Source organism: Etheostoma cragini, chromosome 2 (genome assembly GCF_013103735.1).
Source record: "Etheostoma cragini isolate CJK2018 chromosome 2, CSU_Ecrag_1.0, whole genome shotgun sequence".
Classification (NCBI taxonomy): Eukaryota; Metazoa; Chordata; class Actinopteri; order Perciformes; family Percidae; genus Etheostoma; species Etheostoma cragini.
Window position 1 is genome coordinate 2,399,914 of NC_048408.1, and position 11,395 is coordinate 2,411,308.

Genomic DNA, 11,395 nt, shown 5'->3' on the forward strand with positions numbered 1-11,395 from the left:
GTTCTTTATCCTCCAAAGTAAGTATGGTTGAATAGTATTTTTACCATTGCTATTGTATATTTACTAGTCTTATTGTACTTTAGACCAAACACAATAACTACAAATGAACGAAACAGCTCTGTATAATGAAATAGTGATTTTGTTTAAATGTAGCTACTTTACCAGGGACACCATATTCTGACTAGAGAGTGTAATGAGGTAAGAACCGCCAGGTGGCAGCAAAAAGCCCCAATAGTCTCGAGTGGACCGTCGAGACAGAAGAAGGAGGCGTCATTGTTTTGGTCGGCTGGTCTTGCAGAAGACTGAGTGAAGAGAAAACTAACAGGGCAATACATCTGATTTTATTATTTAAATAACCAGGTAAGCTCAATAGATCTGCACAATTGCAGAAACCTTGAAATTGCGCACGCTGAAACACGTCGATATTATTACCGTAACGTCAGCTTATTGAGAAATCTGATTGTTTCCCGCAGCTTTAATTATCGATAAGTAACCTAACGTTTGACACACCGTGGCTCCTTTGTCTGTTTTAAACGTTGTTGGTAACGTTAGATGATTGTAAAGCTGTTCTTCCAACCAAAGACTTGCATGGTATTGTGGAAGAAGAAGTGGGTGGCTTCGGTAAAGTTACAAAGACATTCACAGATTCGAACTTCCGGTGTTATGTGCCTTCTGGTTTTTCCACCTACTGGTTTCCGAGGCTGTCCAGATGCCGTGTAAACCTCAACGGCTACCCACGTCGACAGATTCGCTACAAATTCATCAACATTTTACTGGCCTTTGCAGTCGCACCTCAATATAAAATGTACTGAACTAAACAGAATATCTGAGCACAACACTACAATAACATTGTACAGCGGGAAAATTCAGTTTTAAAATAAATTACGCTGATCCGTGTCGCGCAGGGTTCGAACCTACTTCGGCAAAAAAAATTACGGATCAAGAGCCCTCTGCACTGTCACCTACACCATCGCATCGTTCACATTTATTTTCTTTAAAAAACTTAAGTTTCTCTTAGTAGAAAAGATATTACAATTTAACAGCGCAAAACGAAACAACTTGTTACCTTGATTTAGGCTTACAATTATAATTAAATCGTACGCTATAACCTCCTGCTACATCTCTGCGCTATCCATGTGCAAGGACTAGTCCTAAATTACACCAGGCAGCACACGGTTTGAGAAACAATCGGTCTAAAACATCTGGTTACCCTGGGCTGGAGACGCGTGATCTCGAGGCTCTCAAACAGCTACAACAACACGTTTCTTGGATTTATGGGAAGAAGCAATATTTCTATTGACGTGCCTCAAATGCATAGGCCTACATCTACGTTTCTAATAGCCTACAACGTTATGTTTACGACGGAAGATGCGCATTTGAAACCTCTACAATACAAAGTTATGTTCAAGAAATGTTAATATTTGTGCCCAACCTTTTGAATTGTTGGTGTTGTAGTATAGGCTATGTTATGTCACCTACGCATCCAGATATCAGCAAATCATTTTTTAAAGTGGTGTAAGACGAAAGGTGAACGTTGTTTAACACATTTGTCTTATGAGTGGTCCCGATTCACAGAGACAGAACCTTTGACGTTCAAGTAACGTTCTGACAAAAAAAGCAAACACAAAGTAAGATTCCAATGTTTCTTTATTGTCAACGAGGTAGGCAAAATTGCAAAACAGAATCCATAGAAATGCAGGAATTTAGTTTGTAACGACAGTAGCCACATAACCTGTCCTTTCCTGTATGCTTTCTTATTTACTTGAATAGGAACATAGCCCATTTGAAGCACTTTCATATAAGGACTTCTAATAGTTGTATCTGCAAAACATAGAAAGTCCTTAGACTAAGTGGGCAGAGAAAAGCCCCCCTTACACAAAAGGGCAAATTAAAAATCCAAGAAACGTGTTGTTGTAGCTGTTTTAGAGCCTCCTGTTCTACTAAGAGAAACCAAAGTTTTTTCAAGGTATAGACGTGAACTATGTGATGGTGTAGTGGACAGTGCAGTGGACTCCTATGCTGTTATTTTTTTGACGAAGAAGGTTCGAACCCAGCGTGACACGGATCCTCGTAATTTATTTTAAAACACAATTTTCCCGCTGTTCAATGTTATTGTAGTGTTGTGCTCAGATATTCTGTTTAGTTCAGTACATTTTATATTGAGGTGCGACATGCAAAGGGCAGTAAAATGTTTATGAATTTGTAGCGAATCTGTCGACGTGGGTAGCCGTTGAGGTTTACACGGCATCTGACAGCCTCGGAACCCTAGGTGGAAAAACCAGAAGGCACATAACACCGGGAGCAATTGCTCTACATCGAAATGCTGTTAAATCACAAACGACCGCAGTAAGACAACTCATTTTCATCCAAACAAACCGTCCTTTAATCTGGGGAAATAACATTTGTCTGCACGAGCAGCCGTGGAGAGACGGCAATGAGACGAGTCTACAAATTAAAACACCGAAAAGAGATACCACAAAAAAATGTATTAACATATTTCAAATTTTGGTGAATTTTGTTTACCCAAACCATGTAATAGTTATCATATAAATGATGATTCAGGTCTCTAAAACGTCTAGACACATAGAAGGCCCCCTGCTGGTTGTAAGCTACTTAAGCAGGTATTTTTCAAAAATAACCATATTTTAAATTTTGTTTGCCAAAACAATTTAATAGTTGTCATATAAATGACAATATAGGTCTCTAAAAGGGCTAGACACATAGAAGCCCCCCTGCTGGTTGTACTAGAGCAGGTATTTATCAAAAATAACCATATTTTAAATGTTGGTGAATTTTGTTTGCCAAAACAATTTAATAGTTGTCATGTAAATGACGATTCAGGTCTCTAAAAGAGCTACACAAATAGAAGTCCCCCTACTGGTTGTACTGCAGCAGTTATTTTTAAAAAATAAACATATTTCTAATAGTCTATAACAACTATTAAATGTTTTTGGCAAATAAAATTCACCTCTCCACCAGTTGCTTGTACAGGCCAATGTTATTTCTCCAAACTGAAGGATGGTTCAACATTTTGCTAAAGAGTATTTGATCCCAAAAGTTTGAATTTGTGAATGTGTTTCTAACTTTACCAAAGTAAATGCGTGGCAGTAGAGGTGATCAAAAGGTTCACACGGCAGTGTACATTATAATAAATTATCTGATCGGCAGGCCGAGGAGCATTTCATACATCATAGACATTCATAGTAATTAACCAGATTTCTGAGTTGAATTTGGTGTGACCTTATGAGAATGCAAATTCGGGGCCAGGTGTTTGTGTACTTAAAGGTCCCATATTATGCTAGTTTTCAGGTTTGTACTTGTATTTTGGGTTTCTAACAGAACTTCAATGTTAAAAAAAACACATTATTTTCTTCTCTGTGGATCGAGTGTTTTGATACTTTGACACTTTTGAGCCAAAGCACCTTGACCTGTAATTGGTTGTGGTTACGCGCTATTTATAACCAAAAACTGTCAAATGTAACACTAATATGATTTACTTTTAAGATTGAAACCAGAAGTAGTATAGAATTTGCCAAGACAAAAGTCCTCAACATAAGAGGTTAATGTGAATGTTTTCAAACAAATCACTAGGTTAATTAAGCAATGCATGGGCAAAATGTTCTCACTTAATTATTGCTTAATTACTTATTATTCAAACTTAATATTTGAATAGTACCTACTGCTATGCAAATTAAAATAAAAAAGGTCTGGTGACCATAAGGATTTAGCAACAGCTAGCTTAACATGCTTCTTAATGTGGAATTAAATTAATTTATTTTAAAGAATAATTCCACTGGATTTAGATTGGTTTACCCTGTGCAGTAGTTCATTGCAAATCAAGGCTTTGGCAAAGCTACTCCCATTAGAGCTGCAAATAGGCTACTTCTTACAATTTGGAAGAAAAGAATCCTAATTTATTACATTGGCCTCTGTGGGGCTGCAACTAACGATCCTTTTCATTGTTGATTAATCCTAGATTATTTTCTTGATGAAATAATTAGTTGTTTGGTTTATAAAATCAGAAAATGGTGAAAAGGTTTTGATCATTCCCAAAGCCCAGGATGACATCCTCATAAGTGTCTTGTTTTGTCCACAACTCAAAGATATTCCATTTACTGTCACAGAGGAGTGAAGAAAATAGAAAATATTCACAATTAACAAGCTGACATCAGATAAAGTTTTTTTTTAAAAATAAAAACCTGACTCAAACCGATTAATCAGTTTAATAATTTAAACTAATTGTCTTTGCATTGTTACGTGTGCATCAAACTCTGAACATTGCCAGCTATTACCAGAGAAACAAAGGTAGGTATGGCTGTCTTTGGGCTGTGCATATTTTCCTATTCATAATTGTTAACATCTTCTCAGAATAAAATTATTATTATTTGATTTGTTTTAGATCAGTCACCATGACAACCAAGCGCGGACTGATAACTGATTCATTCAAGGTGGTGAAGAAAGCTCGGAGGGTGAAACGAGAGAAGAGGCCTTCTTCTCCTCCTCCGCCACAGCAAGGTGAAGAGAGTTTCTGATCTCCCCTTAGTGAAACCGACATTCATTGTACTGTATGACATATCACTTTGACCATCCCGATTTTAATCAGCATCTGGCATCCGTTTTTAAAATATATTTTTCATTTTCACATTTTTGATATATATTTTAATTGTGTTACATTCAGTTTCAGATAGCTTTTAAAAGTTATTTTTCTACTGACACATATGTGCGCTGTAAAATTCACAATGTCACCAATTTGTATTATAACTAAAGCAGTGTTTACTTTCCTTGAAGTTGAAAATGATTGGTCAATAGATATTTTGTAGGTTTTTTGTTGAATATTATTAATGTAAGAGCAACGTCAGTGTTCTCTGATACTTTGTTGTGACATGCAATAGTGACTTGAATTCTCTTCATCAGAGGTTGAAACTGAAACGGTCCGAGAGGAGGAGCTGCAGAGGCTCAGACAGTTTGACCTGGACTGGAGATTCGGGCCCTGCACAGGTAACATACCTACATATGTATAACTGTTTCTGGAACAAGCTAAAGGGGTTTCAACTTTAATATTATTCACTACTTTTATATATTATATATTTGTATACAGCTCTGAGTAGGCAAAATGCTTTAACAAATGCATACAAAATATAATGTGGTTGATACTATAAACCATGAGTTTTCATATGAAAAAAGGAATAAAATGAGGAGCGGTTTAACTAAGGCTGCAACTAACAATCATTTTTTCATCAATTGATCTGTCAAGGATTAATCAGATTCATCGATAAACTACCAATTTTTCTTTTCAATAAATCTATTGATTATTTTCTGATAGTCGATAAATCCTCTGGTTAACTAACCAATAACCATAACTTCTACCAATAATCTTTTAAAACATTTGATTCAAGTAATATAATATAATACAACATTGTTGATGTATACACAATACTACAATTCAATACTATAACATTATAATCTTATTGATAATACAGTATTGCAAGTAAGTAAGTGATTCAGGTTTATTTATATAGCACTTTTCAATAATGAAAATCACAAAGTGCTTCACAATAAAATGAAACACAATAAATAGAAATCAGAAGAATAGAAAGGAAAATATAGGTACATAAAATCAAAAAAATATTGTAGTATTGGATAATTATATAATAGTTGTGCATTGTGTATCAGTGTCAAAAAGAAATGAATAAAGATCACAATAAAATAGAGAATAGCAGAAGTGGACTTATCACATGTGTCTCGGAGTGTTGTCCGTTTGTTTGCTTGTTGGTTGGTTGTGTGTCTGTCTGTCGGCAGAACTACAGAAAACCTACTTGCCTGATTTTTGGAGACTTTGTGAAAGGTTGAAGCATAGGCCAAGGAAGAACTTATTCAATTTTGTAGCTGATCCAACTCGTGGGGCAGATACACAAATTACAACATTGCGAGATAAGGTGTTTATGCTGCATTTATGTGGTATGAGAGTAATCAGGAAAATTAGGAACTATTCAATTCACACTGCATAAACATTATAAGATAGGGCATGCCTTGGTGCAGGTTGGCGTGTCCTAGTCTGCATTGTTTTTGGGTCTGCTTTATTTGGGAAAGGTATAGTTAAAGTGGTGCAGGAACAGCTTTAAATCACACAAAACACTGAACAATCGATCATCTTATCTCTCTCTCTGTCCAGGGATCAGCAGGTTGCAGAGATGGGAGAGAGCAGAGCTTTATGGTCTGAGCCCACCTACGGAGATCAGAGACCTGCTCCTGCAAACACACACTGACCCCGCCTACAACCTGAGGTAAAACACACACACACATATTCCCTTTGTTGGTATCCCCGGAGTATTTAAGAAATTCCACACTATGCTTACTTTGTATTACCTCCTATACCCACTTACTAACATCCATACGATATCCACACAAGTTATGACCGTTCAATCTCTCCTTTCATCCTACTTGTATACAAGTCCAAGAAACCAGATTTCCTTCCATCTATTTAATCACAATCCCGGTGTCCCAATATCCATACTATTCAGTATGCCAGAAAAGATTTAGTATGTCTCAATACATAGTATGTCAAATCCAGTATGTCAAAAAAATACCAGGATGTCCCACAGTATCATGCTTTTCTGGCTATTCTGACCCACAGTCCTTTGTGCAGCATATATGAGCAAGAGAGTCAAAGTTTGAGGCACAATGTTATGAAGAAGTAGTATGTCATAATGTGTACATGGAGACGAAACCTTGCTTTAGGGGATATGAGACCGCCCTAACACAATAAGGTGGTGTTATTCATTTATTTACTTATTTATAAGTTAAGATACATGGCAGACATGCAATAACGCAGGTTGCCACGCATGCCATACTGTCAGATTTATCACTATCAAAAAGATATCCAACTCTTACTAAGGCTGAGTAGTACCTCTATGCTTTCTTAGTACTGACCAAAATGTGTCAATAGCCCTAAGTATCAAACATTGTTAGTGTCCATAAAGAATGCCTGCTTGGATTCATATTGTTCTTTAATTATTCAATGGCCTCAGATAATTACAGTAAATCATAATCATGATTCATTTTAGTCTGCATTTAATTTAGGCAAAGTTCATATACTGCTGAAAAATGCGAAATGATTTTCAGCCCTAACTCTTGGAGACACAGATTCTTATTTATAAAGTCTGCATTCATTTGTTGGTAATGATTGTGTTCTTTGTCTTTCAGCCTATGGAGCGACTATCCTTTGTAAGAGAGACATTGTAAGAAAGAGAAAAGAGTGCAGATGCCAACAAAAGTCAAATTTATATCACCTCAAATCACACATATGTCTATGAGGGATTTACCTTTTATCCTTAAGTCCCAAAAAACTCGAAGTAAAAAAAATTAACAACCAGGACCCTATTTTTCTATGTTTTTGTGTTTAAGTGACTGATTGGAACAACAATCTTGAAATTGGTCCTTATTAAGCAAGATCACTGCAGTCAGCAGCAGTGAAACAAGCTGCATTGTAACACACCTTCAATTTACGTCCACTAAAAGTGCTCGTTTTGCCGCTTACATGCTCAGATTATTGTTCTAAATGTCTGACAACATTATGGAAAGGAGGTCAACCTTTTAGTTAAAGGGTAAGATCCTTTTTTTGTTTAACATGAGACAGTCCCTAAAGTGCCTGATTCCATTCAAATAAACAGTAACTGTTTAATTGTAAAACACATTGAATTCAAAGTCGACAAAAACAAAATGAAACAATTAAAAGCTGTCTTTGGCTATTTCTCTTGGTCTGGTTTGGTTGAAATAAACCTTTAATTCACCCATTTACATGTGGAAATATGCTGGCTCTATACATGCTAAAAGTATTGTTTATTTAAATTGAGTCTGGTGAGTTTTGGGATGCTGCTTTATGGGCTGGTTCTGGTTAAACAAAAAGGATTTCACTCTTCCAAGTTTGAGGATCCAGGTTAAAAAATACTGAAATTACCCTTTAAATGGTAAGAAGAGCAACGGAGGAGGAATCCCTCTTTCAGGACTAAGAAAGAATAACAAAACATCCATTTGTTTTGTTTTTTCTTGTCTTTTACACGCAGTGTGTATAAAAATATGTAATAAAAATAATGTGACCCAAATACTGTCTTCTTCTGTGTTGTTGTATGATGGAGGGGATGTTACCTCACTGTTGACACTGTAGAAATGAAATTGTTAAGGACACATAAATGACAAAGAGTTCTACATTCACATGATTTGCTACCCTCTGGTACCTCCCATGTGGTCTGCACACTGATATTTGTCTGTCTTTTTATAACTGACCTAACAACACAGTCTCTCTGTTTTACTATTATCTCCACAAGATACACGAGGTGGAGAGTAAGTGTGTGAATGTGTTCTACAATGCTAACTAGAAATGGAAATATTATACTTCCCGTAATATGTTGGTCTCTCTTTATATACTGTATCTAATCTATTGAGAATGCAATTGACAAAAGAGAATTCCTCTTTTAATTCTAAGTGAAAAAGTGTTGACGGATGTACACCAGAAGGAAAATGAGCGCTGCTAGTTAGACTTTTAACGTATTAGCCCGCCTCCAACGCTGTTCGATTGGTGCACAGTGTCGTCAAACACTCAAAGCTTAAAGCTGATTGGTTCGCATGTCGATTAGTTGCGCAACAGCAGACGCACCGCCCGCTTATTGATCGAGAGCTCGGTGACAGGGACCTGAGGCGGAGCGCTTCTGTATTAAAGATCATAGGTAAAGATTCTAGTGGGCTTGAGAGTATTCTACAGGTTGATGTGGTGCGTCAGTTAGAATCCTGGGCCTTTCATTTGGTTTATTCTTAGCTCTGTTAGGTTTCTGCATTGTCAGATACCGTTTATGACGTTCATTACGGGGCAGCGGCGTCAAGGTAGACAGAATTAGCCTCGATGAGACGAGAAGATAAATGACTTTTATTTATATGTAAGTCCAAAATCTGTTGGTGTTGGAAAAAATACAGCTAGCATTTACCCATTGGTCGTGCAATAAATAAGTAACTTTCCAAAAAAACACTAAAACAACCATTGTCATGAACTGTGCATTTAGATTATGTCACGTCATGTAGTATTACAGAATGTTTTACTTTGAAGGTTAAGACCGGAAGTTGTATTTTGTGATGGTTGGGGAAGGTAGCTTTGCTAATTTTATTGGCTGTTGCGTTGTTGCCTGTGGGCTAAGTAGTGACCCAACGACAGTACTGCAGCCAGGACAAAGAGTGATAATACCAAACTGTCTGTACAAAAATAGTCTTGAACCATATTTAGACAGTAATTTGCCTTAAATACGCCTTAATTTCCTTAACAGAAAGCATTTTTTTTACCGCTGTTTCAATGGAAATATCGTTTTGATGAGTTTTCACTCATGAGCGGCGGACATCTATAACTTAACTACCGTTTACCAAGCTAAGCTAGATAACGGTAGCCTGTTGTAAAATCAAATTCAAATTGTCAAAGTATTTGTTGCTGTTTTTTTCGTTGTCGTGGGGAGTTGAATCGAAAACGCATGGTGCTGTGATATATCCAGTTTTACTAAAACTGTAGGGATAGTGGACAGACGTCACACTGGTAAGCAACCTGTTCATCTTCGGAGGATTAACGTTATAACATAGCTAGCTAGCTAGCTAGCTAGTCACATACAGAGACATCCATTTAACTGATTAGCTGTCAGCTAGCTTGTGGCTCGAAGGCTTTAACGTTACCTAGGATTTTTCACCTGTCACTTGACGGCTTATGGCGTATACTGCAGCCATGAAAAATTGCTGGCCAACCTCATTCGTAAGCAACATGTCTCCCAGTATATTCCGTCATCCATATTACCAGAATGATCAGAATTTAGGCGAAGGTTCTGGTAATAACAGCGATAAAGTTAGTAATGCTAACCCAATATTTTTAGTCTAACGTTAATGAAATGACCGGAAGTATCATACCAATGTATTACTATAACATTAGTGTGGCTTCTTTGCAGAATGCAGGGGCGGCCGCTCGCTTAAATCTTGCAGATGCAGAAATTGGCATAACGTTAAGTGATTTTAGAGCGATTCTCTGGAGTTAATTATCTTAAACAGGGGCCCACTTCTTACAACCTAACTCCAGGCCTTTACGAATCATTGAGCGTAGATTCTTCAGCAAATAGCATCTGCAACGAAGCACGTTACAGGTAAATTATGTTAAAAGTTTTTAAATTATTCCAGGCAGCTTGCTTACACACGGCCACAGTGGTGGAAGGAGGCAAATGCTTTCTTACCGTTACAATCATTTAAATGGATAAAGCTAGCATACAGGATGCATTAGATGTAAACTACACCAAATTTACGTGTTGTCCAATTGTTAGCAACACAGGGAGATGTTTTTTCAGATCCAGCTCACACCCTTGTGATTCATCTTGGGCCTGTTTGTCTCTGCGGGTTCCAGTTTGTGTGGTTGCTTAGCTATACATTACATTTCATTCCCTAGCTAATGCTGTAACTGTGTGTAATTTTGACATTGCATTACAAAATCTTTGTGAAAATCATTAAATACTGCCTTTTTATTGAATACCAGATTAGTAGTGCTTAATTTCCGATATGATAAATAGGACTGATGAGAACAGTAGTGTGAGGAAAACACTAAATCTTTCAGAAAAATGTTAAAATGTATCATGAAATTGGTAAAGTCTACAAAAAAATATGGAAATTAAATGAAACATATTTGCTTGTTCAACCTAAAATATTATGAGCGAAGTTAAAGCCATATTACTTAATTTTTGTTGTATAGGAAGGTGATAATATACACTACAAACTTGTTTAATCCAACTGCTTTCTTCATTTTCTCAGTACTGCCTCTGTAAGTGTGTAAAATAGGGGTTTGAAGACTGATATTTTTGTAGTGTAGAATCTTATTGCTGGTTTTGATATTGCCTTGTGTTCTCTCTCCTTCCTCCCTCCATAGTGATGGATAATGCCCATACTAAGACGGTGGAGGAGGTTTTGGGCTTCTTCAGTGTAAATGAGTCTACAGGTCTGAGCTGTGAGCAGCTGAAGAAGAACAGGGAGAGATGGGGACCCAACGGTACAAATGGAAATCATTTTTCTCTTTACACTCATTAAATTTCTTTAAAACAAATCAACTTTAAATTTGTAGTCTCATAATAGTAAGTATGCAGTAGATTTCATCCATCTTTAAAATTACAATCTGTGTTTTTGATAATGGACTTACCACAATTAATACTACTATCGACAATACTAAAAATAACAACTATCATTATAATAAACAACATATTCATAAAAGATCACATTAGACTATATTCCGGTTAAAGGCTCAACACATGCTACCATTGTATTCCTGAAATGTTGAGTAAATGTGTACATGGGTACGCAATTACAGGACAGTGCTGTCAAACTCCATAATATC

At 36.6% G+C, this 11,395-nt stretch overlaps 2 protein-coding genes across 2 annotated transcripts in view; both read left to right on the forward strand.

Moving 5' to 3' along the window:
- Positions 1-233: 233 nt before the first annotated feature.
- pold4 (DNA polymerase delta 4, accessory subunit) lies at positions 234-7,242 on the forward strand. Its single transcript, XM_034856927.1, has 5 exons — positions 234-360; positions 4,400-4,515; positions 4,915-4,998; positions 6,173-6,284; positions 7,204-7,242. Exons 2-5 carry the CDS (start codon positions 4,410-4,412, stop codon positions 7,226-7,228), a joined length of 327 nt encoding a protein of 108 aa, XP_034712818.1. The 5' UTR covers positions 234-360; positions 4,400-4,409; the 3' UTR covers positions 7,229-7,242.
- Positions 7,243-9,154: 1,912 nt separating this feature from the next.
- The window catches only part of si:dkey-28b4.8 (sarcoplasmic/endoplasmic reticulum calcium ATPase 2), a 30,074-nt gene continuing 27,833 nt past the window's right edge, over positions 9,155-11,395 (forward strand). The window contains exons 1-2 of the mRNA XM_034898304.1: positions 9,155-9,571; positions 10,934-11,061. Of these exons, the coding sequence (XP_034754195.1) occupies positions 10,936-11,061 (126 nt within the window). The 5' untranslated portion in view covers positions 9,155-9,571; positions 10,934-10,935. The remainder of the gene's footprint in view (positions 9,572-10,933; positions 11,062-11,395) is intronic.